This window comes from Canis lupus, chromosome 24 (assembly GCF_048164855.1).
Source record: "Canis lupus baileyi chromosome 24, mCanLup2.hap1, whole genome shotgun sequence".
Classification (NCBI taxonomy): Eukaryota; Metazoa; Chordata; class Mammalia; order Carnivora; family Canidae; genus Canis; species Canis lupus.
Window position 1 is genome coordinate 43,671,440 of NC_132861.1, and position 22,996 is coordinate 43,694,435.

Below are 22,996 nucleotides of genomic sequence, written 5' to 3' on the forward strand. Positions count from 1 at the left end.
ATGTTCTGTCTCTACAGGGGTAATTTAGAAACAAGTCCAATAGCAACCTACTTATGGGAACGACGAGTTATAGGACTTCTGAGAACCAACCCTACTTTACTGGGTCAGAGCTAAGATGCAAATACACATCCTTACTCCAAGGGCCCTATAACACATCATAATCAGGAAGGTGTTATCAAGGTATAGTAAAGGAATATACTGAAATTTTAAGTGCCCCAACCAATATCGTCTTTCTTTATAGCCTAACTTATTCCAAAAGATCTGAGGAGCTCACAGAAAATGTATACCATTAAAGAGTGAAATACAAATTAAAATGGACATCAGAGGCAGGAAAAATATAACTTAAAGAGTGTGCGGGAGAGAGATAAGCAGGCCATAAAATCTTTGCAGTTGCAAGAGCTGAATTACCAGTTTCGTTCTGCATCCCCCTGTGGCTTTTCCGACAAGGAAGAGGAAAACATATATGAAGCATCTTTTACTCCTCATGGGAACCCTTGCTTCTGGCAAGCCCTGGCCTAGACCTAGCCCTTTCCTCCTCACAGCCCTTCCCTGCCACTCCGTGTCTTCCACGCGGAGCCAGATGCTGGAGCCACATGGTCCTCACTGCCACAGGGTGGTCACACACAGCTGGAAGCTAGCCACGAACAAGATGGAGAAGTATGGCAGATGGGGAGGGCCAGTGTCTGGCCAATTTATCCCCTGGTTATTTTTCACTCCTGACAAACAAAAGAATTCATCAAGAAATGGCCTAGAGGTCTGAGGTCTAAATTGCTAAAATAGGCACGTGCAAAAAAATTAATATTGGCCACTATGCATGACTTTGGGAAGCTCTCCCGCCAAACTGCGATGTTAAGAAATCTCCTGTCCCTATTTTTCTACTGGAACTTTTCCTGTTTGAATACTGCCCACCACCCTTGCCCTGATTGGTGTGGTCCTCCTTTGCCCAGTGAAGAGAACCCAGGAAATAAGATTCACACCTGAAGCGCTTAACTTTATATAACTTTGTTCATATCCAAGATGAGAGGCAGTTGGAGGAATGGATAGGATTTTCTGTCACAGGCAAGCTGAAATGAAATCCTATTGTGATGGCCGTTAATCAATTTCTAGCACTATTATTAAATTATCTTAACAACACAGACTCCCGTGCCATCAAAGTGCCATACACTGCACTTTGTATATCCAAGGAGAGCACTTGGCCCGCCCTACCTCCCTCTGGCAGCTAGCCGCTCCTTCCTCTGAATCCTGTGCCCCTTTTGCACGTGTCTTATCTATGACACTTGTTTCTGTCTGTGTTGCCCCATTCACTCAGAAGACCACACCTAAATCACCTTTGCATTTCCAGGCTAGCACAGTGCTTGGGAAATGAGAGGCATGCAATGCACATTTTCTAAACTAACGCAGAACTGAGTATTTCTCACAGCCCTGCTGCCTGCAAGTGTAACTTAATAAAAGGAGGTTCCGTTTCTTGGTATGAGGACATTGGAAGCAGATATTATTTTCAAAAGAAACAACACTAAATGAGCAGAAAATGTTGAAAAAGCCTATGTACTCTCACATGACCACACGCAGTGCTTAAAGTGGTGGTTCTCAATATTTTGGACTCCTATCTTTGACAATCTAATGAACTTTTTGGCTCTGTCCTAAGAAAAATGCATAAATACATAAAAAATCTCTAGTGCAGCAGATTCATGGGATTCTCAAAAAGTGACCTTTGAACACCTGGGCTGCCATAAAACCATGGTCCAACTGAGCTCAGATTAGAAATTTTTGCCTAAGAATAAAGCATCAGTTGGTCCTTTGTTAAAAACTCTGGGATGCCTGGGTGGCTCAGTTGGTTAAACATCTGCCTTTGGCTTAGGTCATGATCCCGGAGTCCTGGGATCAAGCCTCCATTGGGCTCCCTGCTCAGCAGGAAGTCTGCTTTTTTCTCCTTCTCCCTCTACCACTCCCCTTGCTTGTGCTCTGTTTTTCAAATAAATAAAACCTTTTTAAAAAAAATTTTGCTATTAAAAAAAAAAGTCCGGGGATCCCTGGGTGGCGCAGCGGTTTGGCGCCTGCCTTTGGCCCAGGGCGCGATCCTGGAGACCCGGGATCGAATCCCACGTCGGGCTCCCGGTGCATGGAGCCTGCTTCTCCCTCTGCCTGTGTCTCTGCCTCTCTCTCTCTCTGTGACTATCATAAATAAATAAAAATTAAAAAAAAAAAAGTCCGTATAAACTGTTAGACTACAAAAGACTATATCTCCAATCATGATGCCAGTGAGGATAAATCCATGAAGATCTAAAGCCTGAGGCTATGAAGGACCATTGCATCAGTGCCGTCTTACCAAAGGAAAAATCTCAACCTTCATTGTACCTACTAAAGTACTGCATTATTCCTTCTTATTTGTCAAGAGAAGAAAATAAAGAGAACATGCTGCTTTAGAAACCATTTTGCAAGACAAGAATCTTTTTAAGCTGAAAATATAGAATCAAGGAAACGCAAAGTGCTCTGCAGCTCCCGGGAGGCACAAAAGGGTCATAGGCAGAATGGGAAAACTTCTAATCTAGTTAAGACATCCGTTACAAAGACCTAGAAGTCATTATTTCTAGGGTTCTGTGGCTAATTTAGTAGCTGTAATCCTGAGGAAGCAAGCCCAGCTCCTACAAGGGCATTGCTATGAGCTACAGGTTGCATCATTCATTTCTTTGTGAACTTAAAGCAGATCTCAAACCCTAGGAGCAGCTTTTTAGTAGGTTGCAAATGAAATGCCACTGGTGTGGATTAAACATAAAAATGCACTTATTCTCTGCCTCTCTCTCTCTCCCTCTCTGTGTCTCTCATGAATAAATAAATAAAATCTTTTTAAAAATGCACTTATTTTTACGAGATAAATTAGACGTTAAAAATGTACTAGAAATTATACAAAAAAGAATGATCATGTAAGAGAATGCACTAGATCAAAATGAAAATAATTTCAAAGATGCGGAAAGAAAGAAAATTTCAGATGGTGGTGACAACAGTTTTGGATTAGAAAAGAGAAAGATGTGAAGGGAAAAGCGGGGTTTCTCTGAACCAGCAGGTAAACAGAAGTATAGGTAAAGGGGACATGCCCAGCCTGAGCTTTCTGATCAAAAGAAGAACCATGAGAATATTCCAGGGTTGTCTATGTGTCTTTAAGAATTTATGAGAGTTTAAGAGGATTGGAGAATCTACGTAGACTAGAATTTTTGGCTGGCCATTTTTCTCCTAAACCACTCTAAATAAGGAGAGTTTAAATGAAGCCTTGGAGAGAAAGAGATGCAGGGGACAGGAGGGCTGAGGTATGGAGAAGGCAGGGGAGCGGGGAGGTCCAGATGGGGACAGGACAGGCAGGGGGGTGAATAGAGTTTCCCAAGGAGAAGCACCGGGAGATGTGCCTAAGGGCAGGTGACCAGAGAAAGAAAAGCCTAGAAAAGGAGTCCAACAACGGCGCTTTCACCCTGAGTAAATGTTTTCACACAGAGGCTGTGGCCCTCACCCCTGAGAGTGTCTAATCACAGCAATGCGTCCAAGCAATTCCAAGTGAAAAATGAAAAAAAAAAAAAAAACAGCAACAGAAACCCTTACATAAGACAAACAACTGCTTGTTACAGAAATGCGACTGGAACCATGCATCCTTCCTATCTGGGGACACGAGCCATCAGATAGATAAACCACTCAGTGAGCTCACACACACACCTTGGCTGCTGGCCACCGAGCAGCCAAGGCTACTCAAAGGTCAATTTAGTTACTGACCTCAAAACATTGCGTAAAGCAAATAACTCAGTTGAGAGAAGCATATTTAGGGAAAGCAGAGGAAATGATTAAGGAGAAGGCAGCAGTGTTGATACCGGATGACAACACAGAGGAAAAGGGGTTGACGCACTGAGGCACAGAAGGGAGAGCCACACGCTTCGTGAGATCTTCTATCGTTTCTTTCCATGAAAGAGTATAAATATTCATAATGCAATGGTAACAAAGGGGAACTGTTTTTAAAAATCTAATGGAGTGTTACTGAAATTGGTCAAATATAAGTACATTATCAGACATGCAGAACATTAACAGGCTCTTGGCAAGAGACTTTTAGAAAGACTATTGGGTAGGGGCACCTGGGTGGCTCAGCGGGTGAGCGTCTGCCTTTGGCTCAGGTCGTGACCCTGGGGTTCTGGGATCGAGTTCTGCATCGGACTCCCTGTGGGGAGCCTGCTTCTCCCTCTGCCAATGTCTCAGCCTCTCTCTGTCTCTCATAGATAAATAAGATCTTCAAAAAAGAAAAAGAAAGAATATTTGGGTAAAGCAGGCAACAGTGACCAAGTTTCTCTCCCAAAGCCACAGAAGGGACTCCTCCACTCTGCTGCGCAGAAATATTAAAATCCCTTTGGTCATTGATTCTGTATGTGGAATGCACTGAGAGTGAGGGGCAGAGAGGAGACAGTCCATTCCTGCAAGTGCCTTTCTTTCTAGAAAGGAGCGGCAGTGACTAGGACACAGCACCACGACTCCAGAACTTTACCATCCCTTTGGCGTGGAAGAAGCTTTCTCTCACCCGCGCTGGCCTCCACTTGTTCATCTGTCAAATGAATGCTGTTGTGCTCTTCAGAAGAGTCTCTCGGTCCCTAGCTAAAATGTATTCATTTCTAGAGAGCCCAGTGTTGTAAAAATGAATCATTTTTAAGAAGCCGCCTTTAAAAAGAATTAAACAAAAAGAGCATCAAACACATGTCACTGTAGTAAAGCATAAGACTTCCAAGAGGATTACAAAAGGTAAATCTTGTTTCTTTAAGATAAAAAGATCTCGTAAAGGAAGTGGCTGGCAGTGTGTAGGTGTAGGCAGTCTTGCACTGTGAGGAGGCCAGCCATTCTTCCTCAGAAGGAGCTGGTGACGAGACTGTCCCCTACCTTAAAAAAGAAGAACACTGAAAGACTGTGAGCTCCAATACAAAGATGCATGAAACATTTAAAATGTTCTACTTGGGAAATTTAAAAAGATAGCACAAATTTTCCACATGGAAAATAACAGTTTAGAGAAATAAAGGCTGTTACTCAAAATCCCTGTCTCCGTATCATAACCTGCATCTAAGTCTTGAGAAAAAAAAAATCCTTAATTTAGTTATTAATATACCCAATGAAATTTTTAAAAATTATTCCTCTAAGGAGCAATACACTTCAACCCAAGATAAAAAATTTTTCTGTGGGGATCCCTGGGTGGCGCAGCAGTTTGGCGCCTGCCTTTGGCCCAGGGCGCGATCCTGGAGACCCGGGATCGAATCCCACATTGGGCTTCCGGTGCATGGAGCCTGCTTCTCCCTCTGCCTATGTCTCTGCCTCTCTCTTTCTCTCTCTGTGACTATCATAAATAAATAAATAAATAAATTTTTTTCTGTGAAATTTTTTTATTAGCAAAATGAGCCCAAATTCTGTTGGAGTTCATAAAATTCCTTGAATCTCAAGAGTATTAAATTATATCAGTGCTAGAAAACCCATCCTTACGGATCTCCATCCTTACCCCCAACATCAGTCTGAAGTTATAATTATGTTACAACCAAAGGTGATACCAAGCGTAAGCTAACATTTCAAATGGATATCTTCTGGTAACACTAATGACATTTTAAATAAAGAGTGGTGGTAGCACATACATTTTTGTGAAACGTTAGCTCCATGTCCTAAGACAGCTTAATCCACTAAAAAAGGAAAACTTAAAAAATCAATACAAAAGAAAAATTGGAACTCTTTACCAAAATATACAAACTATAAACTTGTAGATAAATTATTACAACAGACAGAGAAAGGAAATAACAGTTACTCGCAACGTTTGGGGGAGTAAAATTTAGATTTGACTTGGGCAATATTATATCGTGCTGGTAATCCAATATCCATCTGAACAGACAAATAGGAGGCTGAAGTTAAAGACCCCACCCTCTTTTCCCCACCCTGATTTCTCCACCCAGTGAAATCCCTGCTCCCCACAACCCACACTTCAGTTGGATTTCCAACGACTGGGAAATGGCCTTCTTATCAGAGGAAGGTCCATCAAATAAAAATACAATACGAATTACAAAGAGCCGAGCATTTCATTTTACCAGTTTATCTTCATTATATCTCCATTAAACATATATCTTAGAGAGTATGTCCTGCTGTATACTTTCCACTTAATTTAGTAAAATATGTAGTATATCTCAGGAAAAAAAAAAATAGAGTACTCTAAGTAACCTAGAATCATCCCTAACGTTTGTGATGTGCACCTTCGCATCCATTATCACACTGAACCCTCACAATGTCCCTGAGAGGCAAACACTGTCTCTGCCCCTCTCCAGGGGAAGGCTGTTGGAATATATGACCAGACAGGAGGGGTTATTAACAGCAGGATGCAGGGGGCTGCTGGGGTGCACAGGACTGGGATGGCTAGAATCTGAACTTGAGCTTGTGTCAAGTTGAGGCTGCATGAGCAACAAGCTTTGATAAAGCAGCTGATGATACGCGGTCTGCTAAGGGGCAGGAGTTACACGTTCCAACCCCAAAGATGCTCAGTGCTGGGTGAGGGATGAAGACAACGTGGGATATGGTCAGAATGCCAACCAGGGGAAGGGTCTTCTGGAAATTGCCCATGTGTAGCCTTTGGGAGGAGCAGAGGACAGTGGGGCAGGGGGATGCATCTCGTTTTATGAGGACCATTTCTACTCTAGGGCAGAGGAATTGGGGAATGTAATAGTTTAGGGAAGGATAAACTGCAGATTTAAGTATATTCAGGAAAGTGAAGAGTCAAAAGTGACCCAGGAGATGAGTGTGGGGAAGAGGAACCCCAAAGGGAGTTCTCCATGCTGCTTCTGAGTCAGAGGTTCAGATGTAGCAAATGGCTTCTGAAGGGCTGTGCCCAGCATCCTAGGTCAGGCCTGAATCAGGTGACAACAGGGTTTTTCTGAGAGACCAACATTCAGTGTGTCAGGTTGCCCACTAGTCCTAGAGGAAGCAGACTAGAGTCCAAAAGGAAGCAGGTTTGAGCTCTAAAGTGCCAAAGGTCACACATCCATGTTGCCCTGTCTGGAGCTGGGACACAGTCTCAGGGGTTCAGAGCACATGCTTTTTCCATGCTGAGTCACAGGGGACATGCTAGCTTAGAAATCCATGTTGATCATAAGCAAAACCTCACCTAAAATGGAAGAAATAGAGCTGATGTCTAGGACTCAGATTATCTGAGCATAATGCCCCACCCACCATCTGGAAACACCGAACCCAGGTCGGGCCAAAGCAGGTGTGTCTCAGGTAGCTCATTAACTCACCGATGAAGTGGTTGTGCCCTAAGGCCAGCATCTCCTCCAGGAGGACCAGGCCCCCGGGGGCCTGCAGGAGAGTCACACTCCGCCCATCGATGAGGGAGCACTGTTGGAAGCCCGTGGCCGTGACCTTCCACAGCAAGATCAGCGACGCAGTGGCATCTTGCCGAATTCTGAAAATAGGAAGGAGGTAGACCAGGAGCCCCTTTCAGAAAAATTCATCTTAGAACCAGTCCGACAAAGTGACAAATAAAAATAAGATGACACGTACACCCGCAAAGGTCTCAGGAAATCATTACAAAGGCCCCCATGGGCTTCAAAATAGACCACAAGAAGGACACCCGGGTGGCTCAGTGGTTGAGCAACTGCCTCCAGCTCAGGCATGATTATGGAGTCCCAGGATCGAGTCCCACATCGGGCTCCCCATGGGGAGCCTGCTTCTCCCTCTGCCTATGCCTCTGCCTCTCTCTCTGTGTCTCTCATGAATAAAATAAATAAAATCTTTAGAACAAAAACAAAATAGACCACAAGACAATCCCCCTTTGAGTAACAACTGTGACCAATAATAAAGGGCATATGGAGTTCTTCTGGGGACAAATCCTTCCACATTCACACAATCTGGAGCCCTGCTTGAATTTACTATAAACGTGCCGCGCGTCCCCAAACGGCCACCTGAGCTGTGCTGCCAACATAAGCAAAAGTGTGTCACCTCCCATGCTTCAGGCTTCTCTTGCCTTTTGCTTGTTTTCCAGCGTAAAATCAAAGAATGAGATGCTAGAAAGCAAATCAGCCCTGGCCTCGGTTCCCCTTTCAATCCAAAACCCCACAACTCCCACCTTACAGGCCAACGCTCCCCCAACATGCAGCTACTGTCCCTTCCCAAGCAGGTGCTGTCCCAGCTCCCAGCCATTGCACCCCGTGTGCCTGGCTAACGTGCCTTTCTGCAAGGCTCAGCCTGAGTCACCTCTTCTGTCTGAGACCCTCCCTGTCTTCCCACCACCCCGCAGCTGCCTCTTCCCTCCTCGTGCTCCTGGAGAACCAGCTCTTACGAGAAGATCTGTGTACTCCGAGGGCAGAGCTCCTGGCTTGCAGCAGGATGTTCAATCAGGGTTTGATCAAAGGTTGAATTCATGAATAAATGAAAGTCCCAGGGGCGGCGAGCAAGCCTTACAAGTGAATTCAGGGCATCCAGAGGTTATTCAGCACTCCCATCTTACTCAGCCTGGGTCAGCCTGCTATTTTTGCCCAGGCCTGCAGCCTAGGAGGATCTTGGAGAACTTTAAGTTTGTTGAGAGGAGAAAAAACAAAAAGCATCTAAAGGGATAGAAGATTAGAACTATCTGGGGCGCTGAGTGGTTCAGACGGTTATGCGTCTGCCTTCGGCTCAAGTCATGATCCTGGGGTCCTGGGATCAAGCCCTGCATTGAGCCCCACATGGGGCTCCCAGCTCAGCGGGGAGCCTTCTTCTCCCTCTCCCTCTGCCGCTCCGCCCTGTTTGTGCTCTCTCTCAAATAAATAAAATCCTATAAAAAAAAACTATTTGGAAAGACTTGTGAAAGTAAGATCATATGAGCCAGACAGGAGAGTGCTAGGAGATGGTTTCATAAACTTAAAGGAAACTACAGATCCTGATTTCCCTAAAGCTGGCTCTGGACAAGCAGCGAAACACTAGGACCGGGGTCCCCCTGCTGGTGGAACTGGAAGCTGCCTCAGAGGCCACGCCTTTCTCCCCAACCCCAGGGGGACTTCTTCCTTGGGCTGGGTTCACTGCCCATCCTGGCTCTAACCCCCAGCAGAGTGAGTTCAAGTCTCCAGGGGAGGGGATGCAGGAGCAATGTAACAAAGTCCCTCCTTCCAAACATTTTGGGGCAAGGAGGGCACAAATGCTTCTGTATAAATGTTAGAGGTCTATAGTGCCCACTGCCCTCTTCAAAGGGAGCTGATGCCGAGCACTAGCTCGCCCAGGGTCAGGTGTCCCTCGGTCTTCTAAAATCTCTGAAGACTGGACAGCAAATTCCCATTCGGTCGCATGGGGTTGGGTAGCGGTGGGGAGGGTAATTGCAACAAAGAAGGATGAGCAGAGGGAGTGTCAGCAGCCCTGGGTCACAGCTCCATCCTGGCTCCAGCCCCACCTGTAGGTCACCTGCCACACAGCAGGTGCTCAGGCCCTGCTCTTCCCTGTGACAGTGGGCAGTATGTAATTCAAAAGAGTTTAAGTCTAAACCAAAACCAAACCAACCCTCTCTCTCTCCAGATGCATGTTTTTAAAAATGAAATTGTAATGTTTGGATTTTAAATTATGCACATGGGGTGGCACTTGGGTGGCTCAGTCGATTAAGCATCTGCCTTCGGTTTAGGTCATGATCCCAGGGTCCTGGGATAGAGCCCTGCACTGTGCTCCCTGCACCGTGGGGAGCTTGTTTCTCTGTCTCCCTCTGCCTGCCACTCCCCCTCCTTATTCTCTCTCTGTGTCAAATAAATAAATATTTTTTAAAAATAAATAAATAAATTATACACATGAATTCAACCAATGGTCCATTAAAATCATAAGGGGCCAAAGCATTCCAGAAGCAAAAGTCATTTGGGAAGTGAAGGCTCTGGCTCTGGATCTTATGCAAGGCCTCAGGGTTTCTGATCGCCCACCTTACTCATCCCACACAATTCCACAATTCTGGATCCCCACTGCAATATTTTCCCCTGAAATAGGTCCTTCTGGGTTTTGAGTGATATAGGCCACATCTCCACATGGAACCTCATCCATGATTCTCACTGGACTGACCAGTTACACAGATGGGCACAACCCAGCTTACAGTCCCCAGTACCGAGCTTCACGGTTTCCAACTGTGGGTGTTCTTACTTGACTGAGGTGTTCTGTGGCACTTCAAAGGACACCAGGCGGCCACCGGCAGAGCTGTTAGAACTGGCATTCCCACAGGCAATATCTGGGACCACCTGGAGGGGAAGAAAAGGGATAAATAAGTCATCGGGGTGTAATGCAAGATAATATTACAAAGCAAAAATCCCATGAGCTGCCTTTAGATGACACGGAGGTGGAGACAGACAGGGGACAAGTGAAACCTTACAAACTCAAAAGAAAAGCTTTGCCATCTGATTTTCTGAAATGCAAAAGCTTTCCTGAGAGCCATCTACCAATCCCTGGGGTGCTCTAACTGGTAGGATACTGTTTTCCAGTTCCTAAGCAGTCACTGGCCTCTGCTCTATGCTCAGTCTGGGGTAATGAGGGGCTAAATGCTTACAGAACAAGAAAGCAGCCCTTAAGGACTGGCCTGCATGCAGCAGCATAAACCAGGAGAACAAGCCTCAGAACGAGCAACAAGCAAGAAGCACCTGGTCTGAGTGACCCTGCTCTGTCCAGAGGTGGGTCTCAGGAAGCACCTGCTAAAGCCAGCGAACTGGGAAGCTGCCTATTTCTTCCCCCGTGGACTACACCTTCATTTTTTAGGTAGCAACATGCCAATGTGTACAAAAAAAGGAGCTCAATGAGGGGAACAATCGTGTTCTTCAGAAAACACAACTGTGAACACCGGAGCCGTGTCCACTGAGGTGGTTCGGACCAATTTATTCATTTATTCCTCATGCTGTGAGCACTGTCTTCACCCAGGAGAGTCAAAACAAAGGGGTATTAAATGTATCCATCATCAGTGAATTAACTGAGAACAATACAGAAATTCTCGGCACTTCCATCCACACCCGACACTTAGAATTTATGATCCAGAAGGGCTGGTAGTCAAATGCCGGGGAGAAAGCCCACCGCCCACCATGGATATTCAAAGATGCAAGTCCGACTTGCTAAATTTGTGTTAATTGGCAACTGTGACATTCCATTTGAGTTCCTTAGAGGCTCCAAATAGCTTCACGTTTCTGAAGCATCGTTAGCTTCGTAAAAAGGGGAAACCCAACTGTATCCCCATCTTCCTCTGGCAACTTTTAACCTGCTTTTTGAATAGCCTAAGAAGTTACAGCATGACAGGAATATGAGGCCTATCTTTCTACATTTACCAACTGTAGGATAGCATGTCTTTAAATAAATAGATTACAATGGCCGGCCGGCTGGGGAGAAATTTTCTTTAAGGGACACTTCCTTGATAAATGTAGAATCAAATCTAGTTCACATTCAAGAAGTGAGTCATTCCGCAAGGAGGAATTAAAACCAAAACTTCAAAGCATTTATTAAAAGTCTGAAATCAGAACATGTTCAGTTTTTTTCAGGCAGGCTGAAAACACTGCCCTGCAGTCGGAATATGGCCTTCATAAATTGGGTGGCCATGAAAAAAGAAATGGGTCAACGGGTTAGAACAATCCAAGAAAATAAAAGAAGAAATGAAGTCTTGTCTCTTTCGCAACAATAAAGGAAATTTCTAGACATATCCCTTGACTCTAAAAGTGCTACACAAGATCTATGTGTTTTGTCATTTAAGCTACAAAACCAGTAATGACATACAATCACAGGATGTCACATAAAATACAAGATACAGAAGGGAATTACACTCTTTCCATGTCACCTCAAAGTCATGATCTGGATTTGTTTCCCAACTCTCCTAGCTAGCAAACTTATCTTATATGTTAATCGTCAAGGGTCTGCTGGAAATTCCTCAAAATGAGACCTTCAATGAGCTTGAAAATACAAGCCAAACCCAGCCTGGACAAGAATCAATAAACAGAATCCGTCCCTGCCAAAATAGATAAAATTCAGAAATTGCATTCCCAAAGGCATTCTCAAAATATTCTAAAAATCACTAATAGTGTCTCAGGTTAAGATCATATGGGCTGCAAGACACCAAATAATAAACAAACAAGAAGTTAAGCATAACATTAAGGAGAATTAGGTCAAGGGTGGAGGGTCTGCCCCCAATCCGAGATTCTCTCACAGAAATGTATATGGATATCGTTCTAGAAAATAATTTCATTCATTTTCTTTCCTTGCTGACTCTTTGTATGCCCCCCAAACAGTCATAATTGAAAAGCCTCCTTCGTGTAACCGAATGAGAGCTCCCACACATAGGTGCAGATGGCAAAGTCAGACACGGTACCTTGTCAAGGGGGTAACTTCAAGGTCTTCCTTTTTTTTTTTTTTAAGATTTTATTTATTTATTCATGAGAGACACAGAGAGACAGGCAGAGATGTAGGCAGAGGGAGAAGCAGATGCAGGACTCGATCCCAGGACCCCAGGATCACAACGTGAGCCGAAGGCAGATGCTCAACCACTGAGCCACCCAGGTGCCCCAAAGGTCTTCCATCTCCATGCCCACGTCAGGACCCCTGGAATCCTTTAAACCGCTCCGGTTCCTTACATAACAACATATGCAACAAAATGTTCTCACCTCCACTTGATCCCATTTCATTTCTATAACTTTCTGCCCTGTTTTGGGCTGCCAGGTGGGCAGGGTCACGGTGGCCTGAGAGCGGGGCAGGATGATGTCGGGCTCCTGGGTGGCGGGGACAGGCTGCAGCTGCCTGGGGGCCATGGACTCGGTCCAGCCGTTGGCGGGGAGGCTGGGCAGGGCCTGTTCACAGTTGGGACCTTCATAGCCTTCGTTGCAAACGCAGAGGTAGCCCTGGGAGCCGCTGCTGCTGCAGTTGCCATGGTGACAAGGGGTGCTGGCACAAGGATCTGCCACGAGCTGAAATGAGACCAACAAATGGGTCAATTATGCCTTCGTAAGAAAGCGCTGCCTTCGCTGGGCAATTAGCTCCGTGTCTCGGAGCTGCTGCTCTAGGAAACTGTGTTCCTGCAGAACCGGCGGTTTACGTGTCTCTAACTACTGGTGCTGTCATAGGGGTGCCCCCCAAGGTCATCCTAACATTAACCCTTCCACGCAGAACAGGCGACCAGCAAGAATGTACCTAGGGGAAGAGCTTCCCCAAACCCAAGTCCCTAAATAACGTTGGTTTTGGGAAAACGTTACTGAGAAGAATTTTCTAGGGCAAGAACATTTCAAACCGAGGCTCATTAGGAAGATGCCAATGTTGAGACTCTGGCCGGCCAGTCACACGACAAATGACACTAAGGATCTAAACTGGAACCTCCTTTTGCACCTTCTGGACCCTTGCAAGGTTGCCTTAGGAGACATGACTGCCCAAAGTAACTTCTCTCCCCTAAAGAGGATGCTTACCTACGTCTCCCGATCTCTACCTGCTGAACAACCCTTTTTTAAGGTGACGTTATTGAATCAAATCTTCCAAAAATGATCGGCCTGCATGACAGCTGTCAGCCAGAGCAGAGCATTGGGGGACACTCACGGGAGGCAGGATTTTTCGAGAGTTTCTATCTCGTTATCGTGGAGGGGGATCATAGAGAAATGTGATCGTGGCTGGGTACGGAGGATAAAAATTCACCAGCAGGTCTTTAAACTGTGACGATGCTTCTGAGTAAAGTGTTTATCTCTGAGGCCTTTGCTGACCCGTGAATCACCATGTGTCATAACTCGAGACGTGCTACAACATAAGGGACTGGTCACCCGCTCCTCCTGAGACAGCTCGAGGGTTCGCACATGTTCTCCATGCTTTATTCAACTATCATTTGCTTCTGTGAACAGAAAATTAGACCTCTATCTGATGTGTCCCTGGCTTCTCAGGGCTGATCCAAAAAAAAAAAAAAAAAAACAAATTCAGTGACGAAGAGACTGCAGAGAAGTGAGACCCTCAATTTCTCCTGTTGAAATGAATTCACACATAAACACACATGGAGAGAATTCCACTCGGTAAAACAGCTTCCCGTCCTGCTAATTATCCTTGTCCGACAATTTCCAACAAACTCCTTAAGGAATATTGAGGGATTCTGGACCGAATAAAATGAAACTCCAAAAATGTCACAACATTCTCCGCGCTCCCTTGGCAATTCCTTTACAGAATCTCAGTTAAAAGGGGATGGGTTGGTATCTGGAGAATTTAAACTTATTTAAACTGCAAATTATTTTAAATATTTACGATCATTATCAACTTAAAGTAAAACCCAGACTCCTTCCAGAGTCAGACAAATCTCTCCCTGATCTGACCCCTTCCTGTCTCCCCTCCTCCCTTACACTCTTCCCTCCTTACCTTCTTTCTGTCCCTAGACTATGCGCCGAGATCATTCCCACCTCAGGGCCTTTGCATCTGCTGGGCCCTCTGCCTGAATGGGCTTTGCATGGCTCTCTACTTCATTTCACAAAGTTCTCTACTCAAATGTCACCTCCTCAGAGAAGTCTTCCCTCACTACAAAATCTAAAGTAATGTTTTCTTTTTCTCCCACAACCCTGTGGGCTCTGCGGGTGCAGGGGCTTTATCTACCATGTTCATGGCACTACTCCCAGCATGTCAAGGAACACCGAAAACATGGCAGGGCTTTTTTTTTTTTTTTTTTTTTTTTTTTAAGTGTTGACAAAATAAAGAGATCAGCTGATATTTGGAAGGCAATGCATGACAAGACACAGATGTGAAGGGTTTTTTTTTTTTTTTAAGCCACAATATTGTTTTCTCCTTTCTGATTTATTTTTAGGAAGTCTTCATGGAATGGGTATCACTTCAAGAATTATTTGACAGGAAGGAGAACTTCATTAGCCAGGAGAAAGGGGACAGATAGCCATGTTTCTGAAATCAACCTTTTAAAACAACATCTGAGGTTGACCTAGATGTCACAAATTAAGACACTGAACACAGGCCTGAACACAGAACAAGACATTTAAGTGATTTAAGTAAATTGAAGAGATAATTACAAAAAAATTAATTCTGGAAGTCCAAACCTCCATTATGAAGCTTGGAGGAAGACATTCCTAAGGCCAGGACCACCTATCTGATGGCCAGAGAGGTCCTGAGGCTTTTGCTCCATGGCCACTGCCCACTGCTGGCAACAGCCCCAGAGAGGCACCAAGAATGCAAAGCACAGCTCTCCATGTGCACAGAAAAGGCTACCAGGCATGATACCTACTGCTCCGTCTAAGGAGGCCACAGAGAGTTTTCAAGGGACATTGCCAAATAGTATCTCATTTGTGCTCACAGCAACCTTGAAATAGAGAAGGACTTTCCTGAACCGTATCACTGTTCAGAAACAGGACAGAGTGGAGTGACTTATTGCAGCCCCTACCAAAGAACTATGCCAGAGCTGTGCCTCTGACTTCCAGCCAAGAGTTCTGTCCACAACACAGCACTACAACTTTGATAATAAGTTATCATCACACCAAAAACAAACAAACAAAAAAAACCCAATCTCTGTGAAGAAGGCCAATGGTCAGGGTTATATCTATAAGCAACAGAAAATATTTCTGTAAGTAAGGATTAAGTGTAGACAAACCAAGGCACTTCTTTGGAATAAAAGTATAATGATGATACTCAACAAATATTGATTGAGGTCTTATTATCTGATACGAACTATATCAGATCTGGGAATAAAATTGCTAAAAAAAAAAAAAAAAAAAAAAAAAAAAACACCTAAACAGATGCAGTATGTGTCCCTATAGAGTTTATACCTAGTAACCTAGTATGAACACCAAGAACAACAACTGCAAAACTAGTACTACCTGCCATTCACTGGGTACTTCCTGTGTGCTGACACCACAGTCAGCATTTTACATTTCCAGGCACTCTTATACCTCAGGGCCTTTGTACTGGCTGTTCCCTCTGCCTGGAACTCTCATTTCTTATGGCTGCCCCCAAGCCTCCTTTGAGCCTTTGCTCAAATGTCATTTTCTTTAAATAAAAAAAAAAAAAGATTTTTATTTATTTGGCAGAGGGAGAGAGAAAGCACAAGCCGAAGAAGGAACGGCAGAGGGAGAGGGAGAAGGAGGCTCCCCACCAAGCAGGGAGCCCAATGCGGGGCTCTATCCCAGGACCCCAGGATCATGACCTGAGCTGAAGGCAGATGGCTTAACTGACTGAGCCACCCAGGTGCCCCTAAATCTCATCTGGAGGACTTCCCTGGGCACACAATTTAAGCATGCCACGTCTGCACCCCTTTGCACTGTTAATTCCTCCTTCCCTGCTTTATTTTTCTCCAAAACATCTATTATGTTCTAATACGTGGTGGGGGAAAAAATGTCACCTACTTATTATACTGATTTTGTATCTTTCCCCACTAGACTGCAAACCCTGTGAGGTCAGATTTCTCTTCCCTGTTTCGCTCACTGGAGTGCCCCCACCTCACCCTAAGAACACTACACGGCACACGGGAGCTGCTGAATGAATACCGACGATGTCCTATGCAAGTAGCTGTAGAGCCTGTGAGGTGTCCTGCTACATGAAATAGAATTAGGACTCTCCAGGGCCCCCTCCCAGGTCTTGAAAAAGAAAATCAAGGAATGCCTCACATATCTGTCCTAGAGGGCTTTAGAGCAATTTAATAACTTTATTTTTTTAAGATTCTTTAAATATGTATTTATTTATTCATAGAGACACACAGAGAGAGGCAGAGACACAGGCAGAGGGAGAAGCAGGCTCCCCGCGGGGAAGCCTGATGCAGGACTCAAACCCAGGACCCCAGGATCATGACCTGAACCAAAGGCAGATGCTGAACCACCGAGGTGCCCCGCAATTTAATAACTTTAAAATGGCTTTAGAAAGGGAAAGGAGAGTCTCCTTTCCTTACTTCCCAAGAGGTAGGGCAGAGAGAGCCAGCACAACCTCCCGCCTTTCCTTGACGAAGGAGGGCAGAAAGAGTAAGGGGTCAGTGGGGGGCACAGATGGGCCCCAACACCACGGTAGTGGTCCCCAGAGACCATCCACCAGGTGAGCCGCTGCTGAAGCCCGTCACCCCGGGTGCTAGCAGACAGAACTGGGTGCAAAGGGCAGGTCCCCACAGCCATGCCCAACGTCGTGCTCAGGAGTCGGTTCCGCCAGGTAGGGAATAAGGAGCTGGAAGGAAAGTATGATCAGAATTAATGATCTTGTGCAAGAGCTCGTGGGCTTCACCCCAGAGCAGGATGCGTGAGCAGCACGGGGATGAAATGACGCCTGATTCGCGGGCTGCCAGGAGGGATGCTCCTAGTGAAGACGACAAAGGCTAAAAATGAAGCTGTCAGTCGCACGGATTTCTGCAGGGATTCAAAATAATGACGATGAGATGGAGCACGCGCTGGCATAACACAGGGGAGCTGAATGCACTACCCGGTCATCGATCCCTTCTTTAAAGTAATCATTCCAGGGGCGCCCGGGTGCCTCCGTCAGTTAAGCATCTGCCTTTGGCTCAGGTCATGATCCCAGGGTCCGGGGATCGAGCCCCCGAGTTGGGCTCCCTGCTCAGCAGGGGGTCTGCTTCTCCCTCTCCCTTTCCCCTGCTTATGCTCTCTTGTTCTCTGGTGCTCTCTCTCTCTCTCTCTCTCTCTCTCTCTGCTCCCCTCAAACAAATAAGAATAAGTGAACCCTTTAAAAAAGTAATCCTCCAAAAAAAATAAAATAAAAAGGTAATCACTCCATATGAATGCTACTTGCTGGGGGTGTGTATTAGCTGCTTCACTATGACAACTACCTGCCACTGTGCGCTCTAACACTTCAGGCCAGTTTCATAAAAAAAAAAAAAAAAAAAAAAAAAGGAAAGAAAGAAGAAAGAAAGAAAGAAAGAAAGAAAGAAAGAAAGAAAGAAAGAAAGAAAGAAAGAAAAAGAAAGAAAACCCCAATCTGTTTCAACTGTGTAACAACAAATAGAAGATAAAATGCAATCATCAACCTGTTGGGGAGGTCACCCCATTGAGTCTGAACCACAAGCAGGAGACAACCAAACTGCCAAAATGCATCATGAAGCAAAATATCCTAATGAATAGACTCGACTTTGGGGATTCTCAAAATTTCACAGGTGATGTTTTCTTGGCAATAATTTCTAGTTGCCAGTGACAGGGGTTGCAGAATGATCAAGTCTTTGTAATACGGGCTACAAGAAAGAATAAAGAGAAAGCCTGCGGATTAATGGTGTTCTGCTTACAACTTACCAGCAAGCTCACTGATCAAATGCTGCTTGTTGTTCCATCATTAATCACCCATTTAAGCCACATTTTTTTCACATCGCTGAACTAATCTGAAACTATTCTTCTCATAATTGCTTTTAGGCTTTTCACCTGTTTCAAATAATTCCTACTACAGGCAGGGCGTTCATGGGGTTGCGCAGGGTGCGACCGGAGGCCAGGCCGGCGAGGAGGTGTGCGTCAACCCCAGGACTCGTGACTGGAAGGCCCTGTCATGTGACACATTAGTGTGACCTGTTTTCCTTCCTTAAGCTGTCGCCTGACCCCATTTTCGGCAATTCTGATGTCCCCTGCGGCACACAAACAGAAGGATAGAAGGTCAAATTTAAAACAGGGATTTAAAAAAATAATAAAAGGCCCATTTTTAGGGTCATTAGATAAGTAAGTCAGAGCTAGAAGGATTGGCTTAATGTGGAGCATGTGAACACCTGCATCTGCATCACCTGGATGACGGGCCCGAGGAGGTGCCCACAGATCCACCTGCCCAAGTGATCCTCTCACACTCGTTTAGAGACTATGAGCCTCATTCCTACTTAATAAGGCTGATCACTGATTTGTGGGACATTTAGGGAGCACCAGGTGGGATAACTGGAATGTATGGGCCAGAAAAGGTACCAGGAAATGGGGTCAGGAAGACAAATAAAGCCCAGTCCTGGACCTCAGAGAGCTTGCAGTCCTGCAGAAGGTTCAGACACATTCACTAGGACTCCCCTGAGCCATCTATTTGGAATCAATTCCCTGCTTGCATGCACGTCAACTATTACAATCCTGGGCTGGGTGAGTTGAAGTCCCTGATGCTGACAGAGAACGTGGGTTTGATAACTGCAGGTCTAAAAGGAGGTCGAGATGACGGTGGTGGCTTTCAGCAAAATGAAGGAGTTAGCAAGGAGTTTTGTTTTGGGTTTTTTTTTTTTTAAGATTGTATTTATTTATTCATGAGTGACACACACACACACAGAGGCAGAGACACAGGCAGAGGGAGAAGCAGCTCCCCAAGGGGAGCCCGATGTGGGACTTGATCCCAGGACCCCGGGATCACACCTTTGGCCAAGTCATTCGCCTGTTCTGGATGCACATTCCTCACGTGTTAAGTGAGGGCCTAGGGTAGCATATCTCAAGGCCTCCCCAGCTCTGGGATTTTAGATTCTATGGATGGCCACTCCATTGACTGTGTTTTCAGAGGATCCAGGCAAGCACGGAGCAAACCTGATGCCACCTCCCTCCCTCATTTATACCCATTACTCAGTGGGCAAAGTCATCCAGAGAATGAGAAGAATGTCTGAGGGACTCAAACCCAGTAAAGCCCAGAAGGAGAATCTGCATGCACTGATGGAGCACATGATGTGACCCGGGCCCCACAGGTCACTGAGGGGACATGGTGGACTCATGGCACTTATAGAGGAAGAGAGGAGTTAGATATAGACACAGAAGAGAAATAGCTCAGGGGCATTTGTATGTGGTATTAAGAAATAAGTAGAATAGGGGCATGTGGGTGGCTCAGTCGATTAAGCATCTGACTCTTGATTTTGGCTGAGGTCATGATCCCAGGGTCATGAGATCGAGCCCCACATTGGGCTCCATGCTGTAAGTGGAAACTAATCAAGATTCTCTCTCTCCCTTGGCCTCTGTCCCATTCCCTGGTCATGCTCTCTCAATCTCTAAAATTAATTTTTTTTTAAAAAATTAGAAGTAAGTAGAAGGGCCATTGCTTTAGTAATTTTTCTAAGCAGAAAAAAATCAATGAAGGGACATTTTAATATACATTCTGATGCAGATATTAGTATCATAGGATGAAGGGGTGCCTTATTAAGCAAGGAACAAAAACAGAAGCCTTACAGCAGTATGTCTTGACCTCAGCACTATTGACTCTTCAGGCTGGATCCCTCTTTGTTGAGTGGGCTGCCCTGATCATTGTAGGATGCTTAGCAGCATAGCCCGTCTCTACTTAACAGACACCAGAACCCCTCCTGCCCACAGTGACAGTTATGACAACCAAAAATGTCTCCAGACATTGCCGACATCTCCTGGAATAAAATCACTCCCTGTTCAGAAACATGGCCCTCAAGGAACAGACGGGCGTACTTCACTCCATCAAAATGTTTTAAAAATCCACATGACTCTGTAAATCAAGTCATGATGGAGGGAAATATGTATAACGTATTACAAAGGACTAAATCCCTTACTATATCAATTCCTACATATCAACAGAAGACACCTCAATAAAAAGGACAAAGAAATAAGCGACACAAAGATGTGCAGGAAATCATGCCATTTTTTATAATATCTTTGTGTTTTATAAGATTTTATTTATTTGAGAGAGAGAGAGAGACAGACAGAAAGAGAGAGAGCATGAATAGGGGGGAGGAGAAGAGGGAGAAGGAGAAGCAGACTCCCCACTGAGCAGGGAGCCCAATGTGGGGCTCAATCCCAGGACCTTGAGATCATGACCTGAGCTGAAGGCAGATGCTTCACCGACTGAGGCACCCAGGTGTCCCCTTATAATATTTTTAAACACAAAGCACAATATCGTGTGCTTATTTGTATGTGTAAAGTACACACACAAATTTTTAAAAGCAGAACGGACCATCATCTTAGTAATAATTTGTGCAGCAGAATCAGTTAAGAAGCTCTTTTTTTTTTAAGATTTTATTTATTTTTTCATGAGAGACACAGAGTGAGGCAGAGACATAGGCAGAGGGAGAAGGAGGCCCCCAGCAAGGAGCCCAATATGGGACTCAATCCTCAGACCTGAGACTCCAGGAGCATGACCTGAGCCAAAGGCTGATGCTCAACCACTAAGCCACCCAGGTGCCCCAGTTAAGGAGCTCTTTAAACCATAGATTCCCCCCACCCCAGGCTGCTAATCAAACACGCCAAGCGTGAGGCCTAGAAACCTTTATCTTTCAGCATTCCCTAGATGATTCTGACATACCTGGTCCAAAACCCAAGATGTACAATTTGTTGGTATAAACCAGGGGTTGCCACGCTACCACTGCAGGCCAAACCCAGTCTGCTTTTGGAAATAAAGTTTTGTTGGAACACAACCACAGCCATCTATTTATGTGTGGTCACTTCTGCGCTACATCAGCAGCAGAGTGATTGCCAAAGAGACTCTCTGGCCCATAAAACCTATACAATATTTATTATGTGGCCCTTTAGTTTGCCGATCAATCCCTCATCTAGATGATACTGCCTCTGGGGTTCACAAAAAGGAAAAACAGGTACATGGGCTCATCTAGAAAGACTACGAAGGAGAAAAGCTTGAACAGAGCACTATAAAGCCAATAGCAATTACATGTATTTTTCCCCCACCCAACTCTCTTACCGGGTTGGCGTGCCCCAAGTGATTGAATTATAGAAGGACCTCTTGCAATACAGCTTAAGGCAGAGCAGGCGCCAAACACTTGTTTTTAATCATAACTCTATGCAAGAATTGGGAAAAATGAATCCTGGCACTATGAAGGGAATTCTTATCTAGATAATCCAGCACCAAGCAAGACCACAGTCCAGGGCCACAGACCCATCTCTCCTTCACTGGAAGGAATGTGGGAATTCTCACCCTCCCTTCCATTCACTCATTGAACTACATGAAGATCAATGATGGGCAGCCCACTGGAAAAGGTAGACATAGAAACAAGCAGAGCAACAGAGGAAGGTGGGTGGGGAAGAGCCAAACAGAACAGACCCTTGAAATTGAAGAGTGTCTACATCAGCCCACTGGGAGATGGGAACCAGAAGAAAGACAATTCCAGAATTTGGAGTTTAGGGTTTCTGGCAAAATGCTGATGAGCAGTCACACTGTGACACAGTAGAGAAAGCCTGTGGTTTTATACTCTCATGTGGGTGATTGTGGACAAGGCAAGGAAGTTTCCTGGGACTCCGTTTCCTCAACCATAAGAGGAAGGGATGGGACTAGAGAGCCCCGATGTCCTCTCAAGTCTTAATATGAGTGTACTCTGTCCAAAATAGCAATCACACTGGTTAGAAATGTCGTCTCCATCCTGAAAGACAAATGAACACTGTTGCAATCCAACTGTCACAGTATTTTTGCCTTAAAAAGGAATTTTTCCCACTTGGTTCAATAAAGATCTCAATTATAGTCCAACACCAACTGCTTACCCACTAGGAGTAAAGATGTGGAAAAAAATCCACTACGGTGCTTGTGCCAGTAGTAGACTCTGCCAAGAAATGCATCCCATGATATCTTTTTTCCAAATCCAAATAATAAAAATGCTCATTCACTTGACTGAATCAAGAGCTACACGTCTTAGTAAAATACACATTCTCATATTTCGGTATTTCTTCACCTCTGTGTTAGAGACTCTGGATCTACTTGAAAACTTATTCCAATATAAGTATGGGCAGTCCACTTCCCCCCACCAATTCTGAGTTGATTTGCTTAAAATCAGCCTGTCCTGATTTTCACATGTATGTGGAGTTTCATTTGTAAGTAGGCTAAAAGGAAATCATAAGCAGAACCCATATTTCTGACTGTGAAATACGTCCATTAAAAATAAAGTACTACATGTCTAAGTAGTCTCACACTTTTTCATGGGATTTCTTTAAAGCACACTCTGGGGGCACCTGGGTGGCCCAGTGGTTGAGTGTCTGTCTTTGGCTCGCTCAGGTCATGATCCCGGGGTCCTAGGACTAAGTCCCTCACCGGGCTCCCTGCAGGGAGCATGTATCTCCCTCTGCCCATGTCTCTGCCTCTCTTTGTGTGTCTCTCATTAATAAATAAATAAAATAAATAAATAAATAAATAAATAAATAAA

The 22,996-nt window shown here is 44.9% G+C and overlaps 1 protein-coding gene across 1 annotated transcript in view; it reads right to left on the reverse strand.

Moving 5' to 3' along the window:
* DNER (delta/notch like EGF repeat containing) overlaps positions 1–22,996 on the reverse strand; it is a 311,266-nt gene that overhangs the window by 163,763 nt on the left and 124,507 nt on the right. Inside the window, exons 2-4 of the mRNA XM_072796556.1 lie at positions 12,615–12,914; positions 10,129–10,223; positions 7,278–7,444 (exon numbers count right to left, since the gene is read on the reverse strand). Coding sequence (XP_072652657.1) covers positions 7,278–7,444; positions 10,129–10,223; positions 12,615–12,914 — 562 coding nt within the window. The remainder of the gene's footprint in view (positions 1–7,277; positions 7,445–10,128; positions 10,224–12,614; positions 12,915–22,996) is intronic.